This window comes from Bufo bufo, chromosome 2, assembly GCF_905171765.1.
Source record: "Bufo bufo chromosome 2, aBufBuf1.1, whole genome shotgun sequence".
Lineage (NCBI taxonomy): Eukaryota > Metazoa > Chordata > Amphibia > Anura > Bufonidae > Bufo > Bufo bufo.
In genome coordinates this window covers 767,213,964-767,238,320 of record NC_053390.1, presented here as the reverse complement: position 1 = coordinate 767,238,320, position 24,357 = coordinate 767,213,964, and the positions used below count along the sequence as shown (strand labels likewise).

Below are 24,357 nucleotides of genomic sequence, written 5' to 3'. Positions count from 1 at the left end.
CACAGTGCCCTCCATAGTAGTAACAGCCACAGTGCCCTCCATAGTAGTAACAGCCACAGTGCCCTCCATTAGTGCCAGTCACAGTCCCTCCATTAGGACCAACTAAGAGTGCCAGCCACAGTTCCATTAGTGCCAACCACATTGCCCCAATAGGGCGAGTCAGTGTCGGACTGAGTTGCCTAGGGCCCACCAGTAAAATAAATTTTGGGGGCCCACTGTATGGATACATTCACATATTATCTGCTCACACAGCAGTAAGATGCTACCAGATGATTGAATATGGGGGTCCCTGCAGCAACTTTGAGAAGGCAGGTCCTGGGGAGAAGAGGACACTGGCAGCTTTCCTCTATACCTAGAAGTCATCTCAGCTCTGATCGTGTCTATAATAATAAATGTTTTTTTTTATAATCTATAACGTTTTTTATATGAACATTGGTTGAGGTGCTGTACATGGAGTATATTTATGTAGTGCCGTAAGTCTACTGTGTTATGTGCCACTTGTGGGAGTCTAGGGGCCCACCGGGGGGTTCACCTGTACCCCTGTGTGCCAGTCCAAGCTTGAGGTTAGCTACAGTGCCCATCGTTAGTGCCATCAGCCACAGAGCCATTAGTGCCCTGAGCTTTTTTCGATTGCAAATCCGCAGCATTGTATACAACATGGCTAAGGGTATAACTACACTGCGGCACGTGTCGGGCGACATTCATGTGATGATAGTCAATGATGCCGCACTGCAACATGCGAAGTGCAATATGCTGCGACTCCAACACAACAGTCACACAGAAATCCAACTATGTTGTACCGCAGTCGCAGCATGTCGCGTGACTTTTCTGCGACAAGAAGCCGTGTAGCCCTAGCCTAAAGGTCAGCCGTAGTATTGAGCGGACTTGTGTTTCCAAGTTCAGCGTACAAGGTTCAGGTTATCTAAGAATTCCCTTATGGATTCCGCTACCACGGACTAAAAGTTATGGTCCGTGGGAGCGGAATCCATAATTGAATTCTTAGATAACCTGAACCTTGTACGCTGAACTTGGAAACACAAGTCCGCTCGTCCCTAGTCAGCAGCATAAACCGCCCCGCGGTGCAATGTGTGCTGCAGATCTACACAACGAACTTCACCCTTTGCAATGGAGAGCGTGAAATCCACAGCAAAATCGACAGCGGACATTTCTGCTGCATTTTACGTCCTGTGTGGCTGTACCCTTCGGATTCATACCTAGTTGTTCTCTACAAAAACCTACCTCAAAATGCGAACTGGGACTTAGAGGGGAGCACCATCATTACATCACATGCACAATACTAAGTGAATATTAGGTCTGTTGAGGTGCTTGAGGACAGAGGGTGACCTGAAGAGGCATCTCCCAGAGAAACAACCTTTTCATTGCACAGTTTTACCACCAATGTAGTCTGCAGCTCTTCTATTCCTGCAGTCTGATATGTGGCCACAAGGTGGCACATGTGAGCTGTAACCTGCTTGTGCTGCTAGACCCTGCTCACCATGAGAGGGCGGGCCTTGTGGTCTCTGGGTGATGATGTCATTACCCTGTGTCTAGGCACATGTCAGAGGACACAGGCTGCACCCCAGTGACAGCTCCTGGCAGACATCATGCTGCAGCCCCTCAGAGCGGCGCTCCACAGGAGCTGCTGCAGGACACTCTCCTACAATGCTGGGCGCAAGGTAAACCTGCATCGCCCCAGAAAGTAACTCCAGGCTCCCAGGGGTGCGCTGACATCATTGTGTTTAACCTGTTCCTGTCTGCACACACGTCTGTCATCTCCTGGCTAGATCTTGTGTATTTGTATGGTTATTTGTGTCATTTTTAAGCGTAGCGAGCAATACTATATGACGGGGTCAGCGCCGTCTGGCACGCCTGCCGTGGTAGTGTCACAGGGTCACAGGCTTAGTTATTATTATTTATACGGGCAGCGCGGTGGCTCAGTGGTTGGCACTGGGGTCCTGGGTTCGAATCCGACCAAGGACAACATCTGCATGGAGTTTGTATGTTCTCCCCGTGTTCACGTGGGTTTCCTCCCACACTCCAAAGACATACTGATGAGGACCTTAGATTGTGAGCCCCACTGGGGACAGCCCGATGCTAATGTCTGTAAAGCGCTGCGGAATATAGTAACGCTATACAAGTGCATACAATAAATACTATATTACTAATCATTGATCAGACGTGACCCTGCTGCGTCTACTTCATATTCAGTGACTGTGACAAGTAACATGACCCTTTGATGTCGGAAGGTCTGTACGGTGCATGGGAGTTAGACACTACCCTCTAGCCGTTTGTGAAACTACAACTCCCAGCATGCTCAACTCACTTCTTTGGGCGTTCTGAGAGCATACAAGCAAGTGTGTATGCTGGGAGTTGTAGTTTCACCGCAGCTGGAGGTTGCTGGATCCCTGCTATAGCACCTCAACAATATACAGTAGGAAGTTATAATAGTAATAATTAGGGATGAGCGAATCGACTTCGGATGCTTTATCCGAAGTCGATTCGCATAAAACTTTGTTGCAATACTGTATGGAGCGGGAGCTCTGTACAGTGTAAGGGTCCATTCACACGTCCGTAATTTGGGTCCGCATTCGTTCCGCAATTTGCGGACCCATTCACTTTCAATGGGGCTGGAACAGATGCAAATCCACATTTCCTAGATCCACATCCGTTTTTTCGGGATCTGCAATTTTGTTCCTGGAAAAAATAGAAGATGTCCTATTCTTGTCCGCAATTGCGGACCAGAAAAGGCATTTTCTATTATAGTGTCTGTGATGTGCGGATCCGCAAATTGCGGATTGCACATTGCAGGTGTCCGTGTTTTGCGGATCCGCAAAACACTTACGGACGTGTGAATAGACCCTTAGAATGTATTGGCTCCGATGAGCCGAAGTTATTACTTCGCGAAGACTCACGAGACTTTGCGCAATAACTCTGTGAATTATTACTGTAAAAAACCTTGATACCGAACTTGCGTTTGGTTCCAAGTGGAACCAAGTAGTGAGCCTGCGCGAAGTAATAACTCATCGTAGCCAATACATTCTAACACTGTACGGAGCTCCTGCTCCGTACAGTATTACAACAAAGTTTTATGCAAATCGACTTAGGATAAAGCATCCGAAGTCGATTCACTCATCCCTAATAATAATCATCTTTATGTGCTGTCTACATTTTTTGTGGCACCATTGAAATGAATGGGTTCGTATCAGATCGGATCGGACGTGGAACAAAAATATGGTCGTGTGCAATGTGCATGGGGTCTTACAGAACATCATCTCTACTTACTGAAAAATAAACCACAAAAATAACACAACACCTCTTTGCAGCGGTTATCTTTGATCCCTCCAGTATATTCCGCAATTCTCCTTCCATATGGATGAAGCCTCCATGTGTCTGCGATCTACTATGGGCCCAGTCAATCTACTACATACTAAAGATTCGTAAATTATAATACGCCCCTGTGCGCGAGGCCTAAGAATCACGGCTTGGTAATCTTACGGATTTCTGTTCTAGGGGCTTGTCCTAGGAGTATACGAAAATAATAAAGAGGATGAAAGTGCGCTTCTTACCCAAGCAGGGGACACGTTCGACAATGTTGTTTCGGGAAAATTGCGAGATCAGCTGACCAGGTAAACCTGCTATTTCTTTTCAGTGTGGCTGAGTTTTGTCACCCCCCCCATCCACTCCCATAGTGACCCATTACCTTTCTTTACAGGTCAGGACCCTCCCTGAAGAAGGGGAAGACACGGGTATTTTATGGTTTGCATGAGGTACGTTCTATTATTACTATGTAATGTGGAAATGATCTCTTAGGGACATTTTGTAGTGGTAGAAAATCCACGGTGGATTTTGCCGCGGTTCTGCTGGAGAAAGTCTGCAGCAAATCAGGGACAACATGGTTTTGCGTCTAATTTTACCCTATGGTCATCAGTATGTGATGATTGGGGGTCCGACACCCAGGACCCCCACTGATCAGCTGTTTGAGAAGGGACCAGCACTTGCATTAGCGCAGTGGCCTTCTCTCAGCTCGCCATGTACAGCGCCGTACATTGTATAGTGGCTGTGCTTGGTATTGCACTCAGCCCTATTCTCTTCAATGGGCATGAGACTGACGAACGTGTCATCACTGGCCTAGAGAAAGCTGCTAAAAGGCTGCGGTGCTACTGTGTAGCTGATTGCGTATCAGACCCACACCCATCAGATACTGAGCAACCTATTCCCCCCGAGGATAGGTCATCAGTAGCAAAGTCTCGGCAAACCCCTTTAATGATTTTTCCATGATTGTAAGAGCTCATCATATAATGGTCCAAACCCATTGGCAGTGGGACCAGCAGGATTTGTAGACTGGACATTTTCAGTTTATGTTATATGTCATGTATAAGCAATGAGCCATACCAGCTGTATACGGTAAGTGTACAAGCGGACCCGAGCAGTCCATACACCACAGGTCCCCTGCAGCAGTTGGCCATGCCGGAATCGGCTGGAAGCTTCCCCAAACTGAAAAAGTCGCCATCTGCACTTTTACATGTATTTTCTTATTGTCTCAATACAACTAAAATAAAATAAAAATTTAACAAAAATATATAGCTGATATGCCGACCTATACGTTTCCATACAGGCTGATCCAGTCGAGTGTAAATCCCTTATAACAACAACCCCTTTTTACGAAAGCAAACAGTGGTTTTTGCTGTGTGGCTGTGCTTTGGTTTTTCACCACACCGTGCTCGCTAAGGCTCTGTTCACACCACATTTGACCTGAACAGTCGACGTGAGGTGATGCCTCCGGCATATTTAAACACGCAAGTTAACCCAAGTCTTGCACATCTCCCCATTTCAATGGCAGGAGTTCCCCAGTGTGGCAGTGGTGGGCCTGGGCAAACCGTCCGCTGGCGTCAATCAGCAGGAGCTCTGGAATGAAAGCAAGGAGAATATCCGTTCGGCGGTTTCAGGTGACGTGTGACTGGTCCTGGCCGCTGCTCTGCTTCAGTTTGACCTTTGGATGTTCACAAAGCCGCCAGTGCTTCTTTACACTGGAGGGAATAACAGGGATATGTATAAAATGTGTAAGCCATCTGTGATTGATCGAGGGGAGTCTGACCCCGGGACCCCCACATATCACATACACCTGAGCCTGGTACTACAACTCCAACCAAGTTCAGCCACATTCACTTAAGGGCTCATGCCAACGACCGTATGCCCTCTGAGACATACGGTGCGTGAGCGGGCCATATGTCCCGGAGCGGCATACATTGTGCGCACAGCATCATAGATTACAATGATGCTGTGTGCATCGGGCCACCCGCGGGACTATTGTCCTGCACTCATATTATCTTATGAGTGCAGGACAATAGTCCCGCGGGCGGCCCGATGTGCACAGTATCATAGTAACCTATGATGCTGTGCGCACGATGTATGCCGCTCCGGGACATATGGCCCGCTCGTGGACCGTATGTCTCAGAGGGCATACGGTCGTGGGCATGAGCCCTTAAGTGGAGTTTGAACAAGCTGCAGTATGAATGAATGTGGTGCTGTGTAGGGTAACTGAGTTGGACCTCCATCGATCACACATTGAGGGCACTTTTTCTCTTCCGTCAATGTCAGTAATTCCCAACCTTAGTAACTCAGGAGCCCCATAAAAATGTTTCCCCTCCTGGGGATCCCGAATGGTGTAGGTGCAGGTAATGCATTGTGTAATTGCTTATTGTAAAGGTGGCAGGACTTGCTGCCGCTGTGTTCTGGGGAAACCATGATCCCATGCACAGTAGTTACTTTTTGGTGGTCTTTGAGCTTCTTAAGGTGGATTTACACGGGCAGATTGTCGGGAATTAATGTTCCTGCAAACGCTTCTTCTCCACAATCTGCTCATCTAAAGGTGCCGCAGATCATCCGATGAACAAGCGAAACGACTGTTGATCAGGTGTTCCTGTCGTTTGTGCAGGGACCTAAATGATCATTTCTGGGCAGCAGATCGTGCTGTCTAATCGGAGATCTGCAGCTGGTCACACAATGACTGATCAGACAACGAAGCACACGATCAGGCAGTTGAAATCTCCACTGATAGCAAGTATCGGAAGAGAGTTGGAAGGTCCCCATACACATTAGATGGTCACCCAGTCCTGCAGACATTGGTCTGGTGTGTATGGCCAGCTTTAGTGTTTGCATATGGACAATAATATTCTCACTTCTTTCAATGAACCCTCTACATGTCTTGATATCCTGACTGTACTTGTCTGCCATGCAGTGGGCTGTCGGCAGATGCAGGATATGGAGATTGAATGCGTGGACGTGGATCCTTGTGGAGATGCTCAGGCTGCGGCAGAAGGCGCTGTCCTGGGGTTATTTGAATATGATGAGCTGAAGTCAAAAAAGAAGAAAAAAGTCTCAGCGCAGCTGTATGGAAGGTATAGGAAACTCTCACACCATGGGCTTAATGGGACTTCATATGTTTGTTCTTGAGGCTAGGGCTACAAAGCACCCTGAAGTTGTGCATGAGTTGTCGTGCAACTTCAATCCTCACTTCAGCAACTTGTATTCATCATGTAGAGAAAGTTAATACAAGGCACTTACTAATGTATTGTGATTGTCCATATTGCTTCCTTTGCTGGCTTGATTCACTTTTCCATCGTATTATACGCTTCCGGTTTCCATGGTTACGACCACCCTGCATTTCATCAGTGGTGGTCGTGCTTGCACACTATAGGAAAAAGCTTCTGCCTACGTGTACTCCTGCAGTCTCGGACACCAGAGATGCTAGCGCCTTTTCCTGTAGTGTGCAAGCACTGACACCGCTGCTGGATTGCAGGGTGGCGATAACCCCTGGAAACGAGCAGTGTATAATGTGATGGAAAAATGAATGTATCCAGTTGAGTGCATATTAAGGCAGGGGAGCATGCCCCACGCTCTAGTGATCAGCAGAGACCCCAGCCATCAGACTCCCACCTATCCTTTATCATGTGGATAGAGGATACGTCATCATAATGAGACAACCCCGTTAATACAGTATTAAGACAACTCTTTAACATTGCTAAAAAAAAAAATCTATAGAGACAAATAATGGTCCTTGTTTCTGAGGCCTCACACTTGAGTTATTTGGTCAGTTATTTCCATCAATGATTCTGAGCCAAAATCGGGTTCGGGTCAAAAACACAGAACAGGAGAAAATCTTTCCTTTCTGAGTAGGCTTCGCTACTGGTTTTGGCTCACAATAACTGAAGTGTGAACCCAGCCTCACACCATCATGTACTTGTGTGTAAAAAATATATACATATATAAAAATCTAATTCTACAAAAAAAAAAGTGCCTACCATACAGTAAATCTGCTTTGTAAAGCCTTATACAGAGCAGCTTATTTTATCGGGAAAAGCCCCTTATTAAAATCTATGTCTATGATACAAAGCATTTACCTAAAATTATTTGTCAAATTTAGTCAAGACCTTGATGCCTGGCAAAAAGGAGTTTCCTATGCAGAGGGACAGAACTTGGCTCGTTACTTGATGGAATCTCCAGCCAACTATATAACACCCTCAAAGTTTGCTGAGATCCTTCACCAGAAGATTGGAGCATTGGGAAGCAGCATTAAGGCATTCACAAGGTAAGACTGCTGACCTCTCCACCCACAATGATGGCACCATAATCCACCCTGGTGTACAGCTCCGTAGACAACCCCTCACTAGAGAAGCAACAGAAAATACATCTAGATGAAGAGGTAGAGCTGGCCATACGTTTGAGACAATGATTGGTCGCATTGCAGCCGGTCAGTCGTCTGTGGGATTGTTTGTACAAGAGATCCCACCAGCAACATGCCAGTCTCAACTGGTCAACCAGTATCTTCCCTTATCCTACAGCACAATGGCAGATGATCTGCTGAATTCAGCCATCATGCCATTAATGTAAAGTTTCGGCCAAAATTTCCAGACAAGATCCGGCGAAAGAGAACAATCGTTCATGCTTGTTTTTCAAACAACGGCCAGCCGAAATGTCGGACAGTCGTCCATTTTGGACATTTTTCATCTTGTGTATATGGTCAGCATAACTACAGTATGTACAGAGGCAGATATCATTCGGCTCTGAGATCTGCTCTCAGGATCCCAGCTCTGAAATTGTCCTTTCTCGCTCGTATCATTGGGGGACAAAGGAGACCATTGGTATAACTGTTTCTGCCACTAAGAGGCGACACTAGGCAAAAAAAGTGTTAGCCCCTCCTCTTGGCTATATCCCTCCTGCACACTCTGAGCTAATCAGTTTTAGCTTAGTGTCTGTAGGAGGCAGACCTCCCTGCTTTGCAGGGCTCCTAACTGTCATTTTCTTTTGTTATTTTACCTTTTTTCCTCTTTAGGTTCGGGAATCAGAGACGCCTGGCCTCTCTGTTTACCCAGGGAGGAAGGCCGGTGCTCGATTCCCCTGACCACCCAACCTCCCCCAAGAAGAAAAAGTGGACCAGGGCAGCCCAGCTCCCCTGCATCCTGCCAGCCATGGGGTCATCTGCATTTCTGCAGTCTCCCCCCTCCACTCCAACCTCCCTACTCACTTCATCTTGCGCTAAGTCCACTCCCCTATCTCATGGGGGACAGAGTGGGGGGGAAAAAAAAACAAAAACATTTAACTCTTACTGGGGCTTAACATGGTATTAATTCACCAATTACATACATATTTAAAGATACTGGATAAACTTCCAATATGTGAGTTGAAAAAAAAAAAATCCCATTTAGCCCCTGGTGCGTTTCCAGCTCTGTACGGGTGCCTTCTATAGTGTTTAACCCCTTTTACAGGTGGCATATATGCACTATATCCTATACCCATTACCTCCTTTCACAGTTTGGGTAATCACGCTGATATGTGCATCGATTATACCAACACTGGATACTGTGACCACTACGCCACAGTGGAGCATTGGTCCTAGCACCGGACCTTCTGCAGGTAGAGTTTTCATGCTAATGGGTGGTACGCCATGGCGAAGCATTGGTCCCAGCTCCGTCTCTGTTCTCCCCTTTCTCAGGGGGGGTTATTAGCAAGAGACGGTACCTACTAATGCCTTACCCTCCTCAGGAGGTGGAATACTGCGCAACCACTGGTTACTGCGCTATGTCCACATTATCCTTTTCATTAGCTAGTTAGTTTTGTTGGCATTGAGCACTTACATGGCGGCCTCTGCTTGCTCAGGGGTTCCTTACAACACAACCTTTCTTGTGCTTTAAGTCCCTGTTGGAATCCACTCTACAATCATAGTCATTGTCTCCCCCCAATAGGTGGAGCATCTGCACTGGCACAGAATACTGTGGTTGCTTCCACATCCAGTCGGTTAGCGGTTTTGTGCATTTCACTGACTCGGTATACTGTATCCACGGCCACCTCTCCTCCTTCTTCTCAGGTGGAGTATCTATGCTAGCACTACACAACGGCGGAGTATTGCCCTAGCCACTGTGGCTGCTACTGCACGGCCTCCCCCTCGGGTGGAGTGGCACACATGCACTAGATGCAGTGTTCTCTACTGCATGGCCTCCCCCTCGGGTGGAGTGGCACACATGCACTAGATGCAGTGTTCTCTACTGCACGGCCTCCCCCTTGGGTGGAGTGGCACACAAGCACTAGATGCAGTGTTCTCTACTTCACGGCCTCCCCCTTGGGTGGAGTGGCACACAAGCACTAGATGCAGTGTTCTCTACTGCACGGCCTCCCCCTTGGGTGGAGTGGCACACAAGCACTAGATGCAGTGTTCTCTACTGCACGGCCTCCCCCTTGGGTGGAGTGGCACACAAGCACTAGATGCAGTGTTCTCTACTGCATGGTCTCCCTTTCAGTTGGCAAGTTGCACAAGCGCTAGATGCAGTGTTCTCTACTGTATGGCTCCCTTATCTGGTGGAGTATTTATGTTAGCCCTATGTCTACAACTGTATGGTCCCTTTCTCTGATGTAGTGCCTAGGTTCACTCAGAAAGCTGTCATTGCACCCTCATTGCTTCCTTCCTTGCATGGTGGATTTGCACCAGATACGGAGTCTGTAGTTTCTACTCCACACCTTGTTTTGGCCCTATCTTTGTATGCGGTAGTTTCTATCGTATCCCCCTTTCTATAGGTGAACCTAGGGGTGGTGATTGTATAGATATTTCCACGCAGGCAGTTCTCCTGTTCGATGTATGCTACCTATGGAGGCCGTGGCACTGACAGGCATTGTCTTTGCTGGCACATGGTGCCTCACCTTACACGTCCATTTGTTCCTGATGGCACTGGTTATCCACATTACGTTCATCTCCAATCAGGTTTTGAGCAGTAGCATGGGATGCTATAGCTAATAAATCCCTCACTTTTGGTGTGCACTAGAATGGGGTTCTTCAGCTGGCGTAACCCCCTTGTTCTTGTAGCGCTCGTCTACGGTATTGTTTCCTTCACAAGTGGGTCATTGGCGCTGACATTTGACACCATGACAGCTTCAGCATTGCCTCTCAAGTACGGACTCTGACAGTTGTAGCGGATACACCTACTGTATTCAGCGCACGTACTGTGAAATGCCTACATTTCTCCTCTCCAGATGAGTGGTTGTGCTGTCGCTTGTTGTCACAGCTAATGGATGATTTGTTGCTGGAACGCAACACCCTTCCTACTGTAGCGATTGGTTACGCACCCAAGCTACTGTTTTCTGTCTACCCAACCAGTATCCATATTCCCTGGGGTTGGCGTATTATTTCTCTAGAGTACCCGCACTGCCGTTTTTTGTTTTTTTTTCTCTGATACTTCTGTGGAGTTGGACATTGCCATTACACTCCCCTTAGGGCGGAGTATTCTCCCGTCTCTGGCCAATTTGGACATTCCTTAGGGCGGGAATTGCTCTCTGACGAGTCTACGCACCACCGACGTTTCTGGCGTGGGCATTGCTTCAGCCTGTGGTGGCGTTGGCCGGTCCAGGCAGTTTTGTCTGTGGTGTATCAGACGGCTTCTCTTGCAAGAGAACTTACGACGAGCCTTCAGCTCTGGGGGCATCCTCCTACCATATTACTTATTTTTCAGGAGTTTTTTCCTCTTTTTACAGAGGTGTACACAGCGGTTCCTAATCTGCTTCCAGGAGTGTACTTATAGCTACATCCCTAGATGTTCCTGGGGAGCGTCTACACTCTCACTTGTAGCCTGTCTCTTTTCACAGTGCAGCTGCTCTGTCTCTGCTTTGCTTCCTCAGCCTGTCTAGCTTCAGTCATGATATTGTCCTATTGCTACATTTCTCTCTGCAGCATGGCTGGGATCTTACCGATCCCTGAAGACGCTGTTTTTTTCCTTCTCACCATTCGAGCATGTTTTTTTTTTCTGGTCAGTTCCACCGATGGGTTCCTATTGTGGCTTTTATCTCCCATGGTCCTCCTGACTTTCTCTTACATGTTGGTCCAGAGAGGTCTCCTATCCTACCTGGGAGGCCTCTCCAGGACTGGTCCTCTGTCTACTGCCCAGCTGGTTCCTTCCTGACTACCATGTTTTTTCTCTGTGTTGAAATCTCCCTTCCTGGTACTTAAACATTTGTTTAAGTTTTGTCGGGGTCCTCCCTGCTTTTTGGCCGGATCTCATATGTACCCGGATTCTGCAAACCCAGTTCTATTGGGTGAACCTCCCTCGCTTTTCCGTGGGGCCTATTGTCATGCAAACCATCCTGGCCTTCCATTCTGGACCCAGAGGTACCTTCCAGACATCATGTTCATGTCAGAAAGGCTTATCCTTCTTGTGGATATTCTGTGCTGCTATCTACATCTTCTGAAGTATCTCCAGCCCTTTGGCTTCGTTTAACTGGGCTTTTCTCTTCTGCCCAGTCTTCTGGCTGGTCTTCCTGGTTCATGCTCTTCATGTCCTATTCAGGGTTCCTGTGCATCCTTTCCCTGTAGTTCTGCGCGGGTCCTCATGGCCAGCCTTAACTTTGGTTTGGTCTTTTGTCCCCTCCACATGGTACTGCTTTAGAACGTCCCATGGTCTCCTGTGTCCCCCAATGATACGAGTGAGAAAATAGGATTTTTTGTGCTTACCTGTAAAATCCTTTTCTTGTTGAGTTCATTGGGGGACACAGCTCCCACCCAGTACGTACATTGCTGGATCTTCCAGATGGGTCCCACCTGTGCTCGGTTCTGACCCATCTTCACTTCTCTTCTTATTCTTGCTTTCTGTTGGCTTCTCCTGGCTGCTTCTACTGCTTTTGTACAAAACTGACTAGCTCAGTGTATGCAGGAGTGGTATCGCTGAGATGAGGAGCTATCACTTTTTTTCCTAGTGTCCTCCCCTAGTGGCAGCAGCAGCTATACCCACGGTCTCCTGTGTCCCCCAATGAACTCAGCAAGAAAAGGATTTTAAAATCCTATTTCTTCACACACAGTTTTTTTTGCATCCAAAACTATGAGGACATCCAAAAGCAGCGGTAATTCCTTTTGGACCAGAACTGCTCCAAGTGAACCCTCAGTAGCTCTTTCAACAGGAACAACCCTATTAAACCAGGCATATACTTTGTGTCTAGCGTTGAGTTCTTGCGCCAATGGCACCCCCTCTTTCGGGTGCAATGATGTTAACGGTGTGCCGTGTTTGAGAATAAGTGTGCAGGCGCAAGAACTTAGCGCTGTTAATCTAAGGGGAGGCGGGAGCACTGGAGGCATCTATAGTCAGCACCAGGGGCGTAGCTGGAGCGGTGCTCAAACCCCTCAACCCCAAGTCTTGGTGCTCCAATGGCTCATTTGCATAGGAATAAAAGTCTTTATTTCTCCACAACGCCAGCACCTAGTTACTCCGCTTGATCAACCCTACAAGGCTGTATGCCTGGTTTAATAAGGTTGACCCTGGTGACAGAGCCTCTTTAAATGAACTTGTTGGCTCAAACTGTTGACCTACATCGCAGTAATATTTCATCTTTCATTTCCTAGATCAAAGTCGTGGATTGAAGAGCAACAAATGGGAGCGTTTTTAAGTGTGGCCAAAGGATCTGATGAACCTCCGGTTTTCCTGGAAATTCATTACACTGGCAGCCAGGACCCTAATGACTCCCCTCTTGTGTTTGTGGGGAAAGGGGTCACTTTTGACAGGTCAGAAGCGCTATGACATGAGCATGCATTACCGCCTTTACAAAATGGTGTTTCTCATTGATATCTACTGGACCGTGTGGAGATCTATTACTGTCTATGTGGCTAGATAATACAGACTTATTACTACTGGTAGAATGCGCAAGCGCTGTAGATGGATCAACGCGGCACTCGTCGTTTTAATCAATCTGGTCTAACTAAAATCAGTGTCAGGGGGATCAAGTGCAACTCAAGTAGACCTCCAGACACACTCTTTTCAGCATTTTGACCCTACTAAACTGCTGGCAATGCTAGTAAGGGTCTGGGGAGATCAGGACAAACATAACTTTCATTATCAGGAGTAATGTGACTATAGACATTATACCACCTTAAAGGGGTTATCCCATGACCAATGTAAAAAATGATAATCAGACATCATATAGTATATGGCAGTCTCTTTCTAACAAAAAAACAGCCCTGTACCTCACATGGATCCAGAGATCTCCCCATTCATTGCTCTGCTAGATTTATATCAAGCTGACAGCTCAAGGGGGAGGGTCTTTTCTGCTGCAGCTGAGGGGGCGTGTCTCAGCTCTCCCTATCACAGCTCAGGGGGCGTGTCTCAGCTCTTCCTATCACAGCTCAGGAGGCAGTTGAAGGATGAAACTGAGCATGTGCGGTTATCTCGGTGAGCAGGACAAAGAAATAATAATAAATAAATAAAAACAGCAGGTGGCGCTATACAGGTAGATTTTATTGAATAACTCAGTGGCTATGCAAATTTTTTTAATTACATGCAATTACAAAAGTATTCAGATCCAGGTGCTGGTTTGAAAACTGTAAAATATTTTTTGAGGGACAACCCCTTTTTGTGCCCTGGAGGCGGAGTTTTACTCTGAAGTGCCCTCAGCATCGAGCTTCTTCACAGCCCCTCCCCTCGGTTCTGAGTGACAGCTGCAGCATCCAACCAGGAGATGACTGCGGGTTTTCTTCAGCAAAAAATGACAACAAAAATGGGTCAAAATGCTGTGTGTAAATCTGTGAAATCTTTTAGCAGGTTTTCTAGCACTTTTCTACTTTATAATGCAGTTTCTTTTACAAATGTTTTTGGTGGCACTTTTTTTTTTTTAATTTGTTTTACCATTTTTTTTTTTTTTTTTTTTTTTCTATAGACAAGAATTACCAAATCCCAGAGTTAAAAAAAAAAAAAAAAAGGAACAGAAAAAAAATAAATCAATAATCAATTAATTGGGTTGTGCTGTTGGATGTTATTTGAATATAATTCAGCATGAAAAATGAATTACTTTGTAAGTTACTTTCTGCAAAAAAAATATATATTCCGGTTTTCAGCTATTATCTTTACTTCATTATAATGCCGGCCTCTGGTAATGTGAACATGCTCAGCTCCATCCTTTAGCTATCACTGTTACAAGCTGTGACAGTTACAGAGAGAGAACTGCAGCAGAAAGTACACACACCCTAAGCTGTAATAGGGAGAGAACTGCAGCAGAAAGGACACCTTCCCCCGGAGATGTAATAGAAAGAAAGCTGCAGCAGAAAGTACACACACCCTAAGCTGTAATAGGGAGACAGCTGTAGCAGAAAGGAAACACCCCCTGAGCTGTGATAGGGAGAGAGCTTCAGCAGAAAGGGAACACCCACTGAGCTGTAATAGGGAGAGAGCTGTAGCAGAAAGGACACACGCCCCTGAGCTGCCAGCCTGAAGAGAATCTAGCAGAGGAATTGGAGCAATGAATGGGGAGATCCCTGGATCCATGTGAGGCACAGGACTGGTTCTAGCTTTGTTAGAGATTGTGTCTGATTTTCATTTTTTACATCAAGTACTGCGTTACCCCTTTAACAGAAATGAATAGCATGTGACAGACCCCGTTGACTATAGGTTTTTGTCAAGGAGCCGGGCATTCAAAATAGGGCAACGCGCTGAGCGATTCTGTCCTGGTAATTTTTAATTTTTTAAAAATCTGTAATGGAGGCCCATAACGAAGCATCTGACACAGATGTGAATGCAGCCTTATACACAGACAGGTTTACCAGGGTGTATTCTGATCTATGTACATCTATCATTCAGGCTAGTTTCACACTAGCATTAAAATGTTCCTGCAGAGGGAATGGCTTCTGGAGTTCCTCATATGATAATCTCCCAGTCCCCAAATAATTTCAATCCTCCAACTCTCTTTTTCTCTCTTTCTCTTTCTCTCTCCTAAAGAAACCATCTCTTGACCCGACCTGTGCTGCTAACTACCAGCCTGTTTCTAACCTCCCCTTCATCTCTAAACTCTTTGAACGTCTTGTCTACTCTCGCTTAATAAGCTATCTCTCTGCAAACTCTCTTCTTGACCCCTTACAATCTGCCTTCCGCCCTCTTCACTCTACAGAAACTGCCCTTACTAAAGTGTCCAACGATCTCCTAACAGCAAAAAGAAATGGTGACTATACTCTACTGATTCTTCTGGATCTCTCTGCAGCATTTGATACCGTAGACCATAAACTCCTCCTCACCATGCTCCACTCAATTGGCCTTAAGGACACTGCTCTCTCTTGGTTCTCTTCCTATCTCTCTGGCCGCTCCTTTAGTGCATCATTTGTTGGCTCTTCTTCTTCTCCTCTTACTCTTGATGTTGGAGTTCCTCAGGGCTCAGTACTAGGTCCTCTACTCTTCTCCCTCAATACAGCCCCTATCGGACAGACTATCAGTAGATTTGGCTTTCGATACCATCTCTATGCTGACTACACCCAACTATACACTTCGTCCCCTGACATCACCCCTGCTTTACTCCAAAACACCAGTAATTGTCTGGAATCTGTCTCTAACATCATGTCCTCTCTGTATCTAAAACTGAACCTCTCAAAAACTGAACTTCTTGTCTTTTCCCCCATCTACTAACTATTATAACTCCTGTGCAACATGCCCGCTGTCTTGGGGTCACATTTGACTCCAATCTCTCCTTTGTTCCCCATATTCAATCACTTACACGCTCTTGTCGTCTGCACCTCAAGAATATCGCCAGAATCCGCCCTTTTCTTACGGTGGAAACGGCAAAAACTCTTGTTGCCTTGATTCATTCTCGTCTTGACTGCTGCAACGCATTACTAATCGGTCTCCCTCTCACTAAACTCTCCCCCCTTCAGTCTGTTCTAAATGCTGCTGCCAGGCTCATCTATCCATCCAACCGCTACACTGATGCTACTAGTCTGTGCCAATTACGTCACTGGTTGCCCATCCACCACAGAATACAGTTCAAACTTCTCACCCTCACCCAGAAAGCTCTCCACAGTGCTGCACCTCCATACATCTCCTCCCTCATCTCCATCTACCACCCTACTTGTGCTCTCCGTTCTGTTAGCGACCTAAGATTAATAACCTCCATAATTCGTTCCTCTCACTCTCATCTTCAAGACTCTTCTCGAGCTGCACCTACTCTCTGGAATACTCTGCCCCGGAATACTAGGTCAATCCACAACTTCTCCACCTTCAAACGTGCCTTAAAAACACATCTTTTCAGGCAGACTTATCAAGCTACCTAAACTGACTGACTAATCCCCGACTAAACCTCTCCCCACCAGCTCCTCTGGCCTAAACTCGATCCTCTAGTAGTCCCAAACCCGAAGCAGATTGTCCGGCACCACTCCTGTCAGTTCAATAATGTCTCAAATCCTACTTATCACAATCAAATACCTTATGTGTCACCCCCAATTCCTCATAGATTGTAAGCTCTTGCGAGCAGGGCCCTGACTCCTAGTGTTTCAGTTGCATATTATCCAGTTATTTTTGTCTTGTATATGAACCCTATGAACTTGTAAAGCGCTGCGGAATATGGTGGCGATATATAAATACATTATTATTATTATTATTATTATTATATCCGGCCTAGCTGGATGCTGCCTTTCCCTGCTTGAGACTATTGACTATGAAGGGATCCGGCCTGTTTCTGGCATTAGTGCCTGCAAGCACTGTTTTTTGTCCGGCCAAATCCTGCCGCTAAGTCCTGGAAACAGCTCGGATCTCATTACAGTCAGTGGGGACAGGCGGTGCTCCGGCCTCTTTCAGCTATGCCGGATATGATGGACTCTGGTAGGCTGTTCCTCTACCGTAACAGCCTGGAGTGTGAAACTAGCCTTCTCTAAAAAATGTTTTCTTAGTCACTACTAGTCTACTTGTTTTGTTGGTTATAATGACCTTCAGGTGAGATTGGATGCTGTGTATATAGGGACAATCTGATCAAGCAAAGCTACAGTGTAAAGCAAGGGGAGACAGAACAGCAATCTGAGCTTCTATAGGGCAAGAGGTGTATTCTGGACAATGCAGCAGAACGAAAAAGTGGGCATGAGTTATATAACCGGAAGTAGATTTGTATTTTAAATGTTACGTGTGGGAAATGTATATTGTTAGATTTTTTCTGAACCCTGTAATTGCCGTTTCTCTTGTAAGTGGTGGGATTTCCTTGAAGCCATCATCAGGAATGGATGCAATGAGAGCAGATATGGGAGGAGCTGCCACCGTCTGTTCTGCCATCTTGACTGCTGCCACCCTCAAGTTGCCCATTAACTTGATTGGTAGGTAAACCTGGTTTACAGATAAATTTAAAGGGCATCTGTCAGCAGTTTTGTACCTATGACACTGGCGGACCTGTTACATGTGCACTTGGCAGCTGAAGGCATCTGTGTTGGTCCCATGTTCATATGTGTCAGCATTAATGAGAAAAACAATGGTTTAATATATGCAAATGAGCCTCTAGGAGCAACGGGGGCGTTGTCATTGCACCTAGAGGCTCTGCTCTCTCTGCAACTGCTGTACCCTCTGCACTTTGACAGGGCCAGACAGTGTAAATGTGATCCCTCCTGGCCCTGACTTATTTTAAAGTCAATCAAAGTGAAGAGGGTGCAGCAGATAGAGCAGAGCCTCTAGGTGTAATGACAACGCCCCCGTTGCTCCTAGAGGCTCATTTGCATATATTAAAACATCATTCTTCTCAGCAATGTGGGCACATGTGAACATGGGACCAACACAGATGCCTTCAGCTGCCAAGCACACATGTAACAGGTCAGCCGGTGTCATAGGTACAGAACTGCTGACAGATGCCCTTTAACCCTTTACTCTTTCCTCAGTTGTGTGCATGTAAAGGTAATGATATGGTTAATCTCCTCCTGTAAGGTCTGGCTCCACTGTGTGAAAATATGCCAAGTGGCAGAGCTACTAAACCCGGAGATGTTGTGAAAGCCAAGAACGGGAAGACAATCCAGGTAATCCGGTTTCTTCATCTATCGCTGGCGATAATTACGGTTATTATCCCGAGGGTAGTTAGTGTTTAATAGCCATAACTAATACAACATATAACCTTTGCTCAGGCTTGTGCTGAGTTTGAATTATCCAGTGAACTGAAAGCGACTCTCCGGGTCCAAATAAAAATTAAACATTAGCTGGGGAAAGGAGAGAACACCTACATTGTGCCCTTCATTTAATCTTTTAAGCCTTAGATCCACCAATTCCTGGACCCCTCTTCTGCCACCCAAGATGGCCGTGCACCCACACTACGCACCGCTAGTCTGGGACACTTCCTGCTGCTCGCGGACATTGTCCTGGAATAGCCACTGATGTTTTTGTTTCATTGTAAAGGCCCTATTACACAGGGAGATTATTGTAAAGATAATCGCTAACAGGCGCCCGTAGTAACGCTCTTTAGCGATCATCTGGCAGTGTAATACTGCCGCCGATTACCCGATGAATGAGCAAACGCTCGTTCATCAGGATCTTTTAACATGTTAAAAAAAATTCGGGTACGCCGGCAGCAGATCGCTCTGTGTAATAGGTGCTCTGCTGCCAGGAAACAACCAGACAGTATAGGGAGGAGATCGTTGCATGTAATAGCAGCAGTCTCCTCCTCTAGCGAGCAGACGATTGACAGGAGGGAACGCTTCCGTCCCGACAATCGTCTGCATCTAAGGGCCTATTACACGGGCAGATAGAGCAGTCTATTGTTGGGAGAGAAGCATTCCCTCCTTTCACTCGCCTGCTCGCTAGAGGAGACAGCTGCTATTGCATGCAGCGATCTCCTCCTCCGTATAGAGGCAGCAGAGCGCCTATTACACAGAGCGATCTGCCGCTGGCAAACTAGGATTTTTTTACTATGTTAAGAGTCCGATTACCCGATGAATGAGCTTTTGTTCATTCATTGGGTAATCGGCGGCAGTATAACACTGCCAGATGATCACTAACTAACGTTCATATAAATGCTCCTTAGCGATCATCTTTATAATAATCTGCCCCCGTAACTGGGCCTTTAGTCCATGTTATCCGTGGTAAGTCTGATAAAGGAGATGTTTTCTTACAGGTGGATAACACGGATGCAGAGGGACGGTTGCTCTTGGCTGATGCCCTTTGTTACGCACACAACTTCAATGCAAGAGCCATAGTAAATGCAGCGACATTAACAGGTATGTAAGCTGAATACACGGAACGGACTGAGAAAACTAAATTTACAGTGTCCAATCTGTCTTCTTTCGCTTTCTCTCTCATCATTGCACATCCCCCATGCTTTCTCTTGAGCCAATTGTATGTAATTTAAGGGCTATGTACACCTTTGGGGGCAATTTTTTTATTAGTGCATTGTACTTATCGTGATCTAAAAATCATTTTTTCAATTGGTCTTTATTAACAATATGGAATCCTTTTCTGTGTACAGAGCTGACATGCTCTACTAGCTGCCTGTGGATTTTCTGTCATCTGAGGAGCTGACGGCTCCTTATCTCTGCTCTCTGACATTATAAACACTCATCATAGCTCAGTCCTTATCTTACTGGTAAGATTGTGGCTTAAATAAGTGTTTATGACCTCTCAGTAGTTTAGAGATACTAAGGCTTATTAGATGACCAGCACAAAGTGAAATTGCCAGTCACACAGCCAGAGAAACTGTTAAACCTTTGTGACAGAATGGCTCAATATTTTTAATAAAGGTCAATAGAAAATTGGATTTTTATCCAAAAATAAGTTAAATGCAATAATAATAATAATAATAATAATAATAATAAAAAAATGCCTCCAAAGGTGTACATAACCTTTAACTAGTTGTGAAATCCTAATGATTTATAATGCCGTGTCCCCCTGGAATCTATTGAATTACACTGACAGCATTTGGCCAGTGTAAAACAGTATTCCAGCTCTCACAGGGTTACACAACATTATAAATCAGTATAATTCTGTGCCTAGATGTATTTCTGGAGTGTAATAATATTACAGGCTATAGCTACTAGAGAGGGGTCGTTGATCCAGGGAGATATTCTGATTGCCTGATTGGAGTCGGGAAGGAATTTTTTTCCCCCTAAAGTGAGGAAAATTCGCTTCTACTTCAGTTTTTTTTTTTGCCTTCCTCTGGATCAACTTGCAGAATAACAGGCCAAACTGGATGGACAAATGTCTTTTTTCAGCCTTATAGACTGTTACTATGATCCTGTTGGAGGAGCGGAGGTGAGAACGGGACCTTTCACTGCCACACGCTGCGAGTTTCTCGCATTGAACTCTGTCTTCTGTGTCTGGCCTAAAGCGTCTATTGCTAAGAGTAAAACACGTGAGAGTGCTGGGTATGAAACCAGTTTTATACAGTGTCCAGGAAGAGAATGAATAGAAGTGAGAATGGAGATGAGACCGATTCCATCTCCAATCATTGCTGCTCAGTTTATGTAGACATTCTCAGTAGAACAGGACAGCATATCATTGTATGTGCATATTCTGCCGAGGAGCTTTACTAACCGAGAATTGTTGTTTAGGCGCCATGGATGTGGCCCTGGGATCTGCAGCCACCGGAGTGTTCTCCAATTCTTCCTGGCTCTGGAATCACCTTCAAGAGGTTCAGAACACTTGCTTGATATCTGCATGCTTCTGTATCCAAGTTATTCATATAATACGTATTTTAGACGGCTGTGTATAGAGTGGGGCGCCATGCCCACCGCTGATGGTATTTACTGCTCCCTCCAGGCCAGCATTGTGACCGGGGATCGGGTATGGAGAATGCCTCTCTTTGATCACTACACCAAACAGGTGACGGAGTCGGCTCTGGCAGACATTAATAACGTCGGGAAGTATAGCAGGTAATGTACCTGTGTCTGCAGCAGATTCCTTCTGTATGAGATAAATGTCCACGTGGTACAACCCCTTCAAAGGGGATGTCGGAGTTAAAAACTCAACCATCCCCCGTAAATGTGTTAAAATGACAAAAAAGGGCATACTTAACCCTTTTCTCCGCTGCCGCTTCCAACAATTAGCTCTGGTCTCTCCCGCCGCTGATGTCATTTTCCTGGCTGTAGCTGTGACAAAACCTGCAACCAGTCGCTGGCCTTGGCTGTATGTGGGACATCACTGCCAGGGTGCCGACTGGATAGTCCATAAAAATAGGGGATTTTTTTTCCTGTGTCCGTGTAGAAAAAAAATAGGTGTCCGTGATATTTTTGAGACTAGATTATTTTGCTGGTAATTATCATGATCTTACAGCTCACAGTAAATGCTGGTAATGAGTTACTATCCGTATATTGAGCGATAGACATGGATTCCTTATAATCTTTATTATTCATTATGGTCTTCCAATTTGTCCGTAAAAAATGTTGGCTGTCTGTGATTTTTTTTAATAAGTTGTCAAGAAAAGATACAAATTCTGGTTGGCAACTGCAGAGGTTAATAAATGGCTGCAGTGGTGAAGAAGCAGGGGAGAAATAGGATGAGTTTTTATTTTATTTTTATTTTATTTTGTTATTATAGACCTGGGACGCTCAACCTGCGGTCCTCCAGCGGTTGCAAAACTACAGCTCCGACCATGCCCTGCTGTAGGCTGATAGCTGTAGGCCAGGGATGCTCAACCTTCAGTGGAGAGCCTACAGCAGGGCATGGTGGGAGTTGTAGTTTTGCAACAGCTGGAGGGCCGCAGGTTGGGCATCTCTGTTATAGACCATTTACATAGTCTGTCATGTTTTTATTAAAGTTGTATAACCCCTAAAGGTGGTGACACTCCCTAGAATGCTCATTCGGCCAGCAGCTATTCCTCCCTGCCCCCTCCCCCCAATACACATGCACACCTGACTTAGGGTACTTGCACACTTGCGTTGTTGGATTCCGGCAGGCAGTTCCGTCGCCGGAACTGCCTGCCATATCCGGAAATCCGTATGCAAACGGATACCATTTGTAGACGGATCTGGATGCGGATCAGTCTCACAAATGCATTGCAATACCGTATCCGTCTCTCCGGTTGTCATCCGGAAAAAACGGATCCGGTATTTATCTTTTTCACATTTTTAAAGGTCTGTGCATGCTCAGACCGCAAAACCGGATCCGTTTTTCCGGGAACACTTGGGCATCAATGCATTTCAATAGACAATAACGCCGTATCCGGCATTCCGGCAAGTGTTCCGGAATTTTGGACGGAGAAAATACCGCAGCATGCTGCGGTATTTTCTCCGCCCAAAAACCGTACAGTGACTGAACTGAAGACATGATGCATACTGAACAGATTGCTCTCTATTCAGAATGCATTAGGATAAAACTGATCAGTTTTTTCCGGTATTGAGCCCCTAGGACGAAACTCAATACCGGAAAAGTTTAACGCAAGTACCCTTAGATGACACCTTAGGCCGAATTCACTCGTCTGTGGAACAAGGTCCCTGAGATCCCAGCCTGGCATCCTGCTGAGAGCAGGAGCGCACGGCGTCATTGGTTGCTATGACAGCGTGCGCTTCAAGCCGCCGCTGCAGTACAGTAATACACTTTGTATTACTGTACTGCAGCGGCGGCACGAAGCGCACGGCGTCATAGACACCAATGACACAGTGGGCTCCTGCTCTCAGCAGGATCTCACGGACCGTGTTCCACAGACGTGTGAATTCGGCCTTAGATGTACACCTGACACCTTAGATCTAGGGGATGTTGGGATACCCCTTACACGTTAGATAATCAGCCAATCCCACTTATATCAATGTATTTGGATGATGTTTGATGTAGTGAAGAATTTTACTACAATAAATACACTCCTCTCTGGTAACTGGAAGCTGGCCGAATTCTCCATTTTACTTACTGGCTGAATGGAAACTAAAATAATATACAATTGAAAATCAGCAATATAAGTAAGGCAAAGTATTCACAAAAATGTCCAACATTTTATGTAAAGTGCAAGAATCTTTTAAAACTGAAAGCGAACATCCAACTTTTTTAAATGAATAGTGTGTGTGTGTGACTATAAGAAACTTTGTAATATATCTTATGAAAGAAAAAGACTTCTATCTGCTTTTATCAGGCTGCTTTGCTCTTTTCTGCTTTTAACACTGATGTCTATGGATAGAGGAGGGGGAGGCTGCTGGATGAGAGACACAAACTGCAGTTTCTTAGCTCTAGTATATCTAGTAAGACGAGGCTCTACCACTGCTCAGAGTGAGGTAATAAATCACTTACTAGCTGTTGAAGAACAAACAAACAAAGGGGACACACCTAATATATATAACAGAGTGCAAGCCGCGGCAATATAAAACATGTATATCAAAAGAAGAAGAGCGAGAAATACCACATACAAAGGCCGCACCTCTTAGGAAATATATAATTTATTCAAGAAACACAAAGTCACAGGCATTTATAATAATTGTATACAATTACATACCCATGTAAACATGTATGCATCAGCAAAATAGTATGAAGGACACATGAATAAAGCAACAAAAATATGCACTACGACATGATGTGTAGGTAAGGAAATGTCCCAAATCACTTACTAGCTGTCAGCAGCCTCATCCCTCCTCTCTCCATAGACTTGAGTGAAGGGGGGGGGGGGGGGGGGAAGTATCCTGTGAAGCCCAGGAGTAAGCAGAAATCTTTAATAAGCTATATTACAAAGTTTCTAACATTCATCTGTACTATTCATTTCTGAAAACTTGTTTATAACTGGAGGTAAACTTTAATAGTGTATTCCCGTCTTTCACAGATCTGGTGGTGCCTGCACAGCCGCTGCCTTCTTGAAGCAGTTTGTCACCATACCGCACTGGGCTCACCTGGACATTGCCGGAGTCATGTCAAACAAAGATGAAGTGCCTTACCTGCGCAAGGGCATGTCCGGCCGCCCCACAAGGACTTTGGTAGAATTTGCTGATCGTCTGAGTAAAGACCAGAAACCCACATAGTTCTGACATCGGTTCCAGGATCTGCTCAGTGGACGCGATGAACTACAAGTCCACAAGCTTTTTATGCACTTGTTTTTTTACTAATACAAATACAAATCAAAGCAAATCCTGAATTTGACATCTTCAGATTAGTCTGCGTGCAGAATGGAGAGCTGTCATTATAGAATAAAGAACAAATCAAG

At 45.6% G+C, this 24,357-nt stretch overlaps 1 protein-coding gene across 1 annotated transcript; it reads left to right on the top strand.

Moving 5' to 3' along the window:
• The first annotated feature begins 1,519 nt into the window (after positions 1-1,519).
• On the top strand, positions 1,520-24,357 carry LAP3 (leucine aminopeptidase 3). Its single transcript, XM_040419059.1, has 13 exons — positions 1,520-1,676; positions 3,511-3,626; positions 3,713-3,767; positions 4,841-4,946; positions 6,239-6,398; positions 7,424-7,588; positions 12,875-13,033; positions 17,460-17,584; positions 18,183-18,271; positions 19,360-19,462; positions 20,792-20,871; positions 21,000-21,112; positions 23,980-24,357. Exons 1-13 carry the CDS (start codon positions 1,605-1,607, stop codon positions 24,173-24,175), a joined length of 1,539 nt encoding a protein of 512 aa, XP_040274993.1. The 5' UTR covers positions 1,520-1,604; the 3' UTR covers positions 24,176-24,357.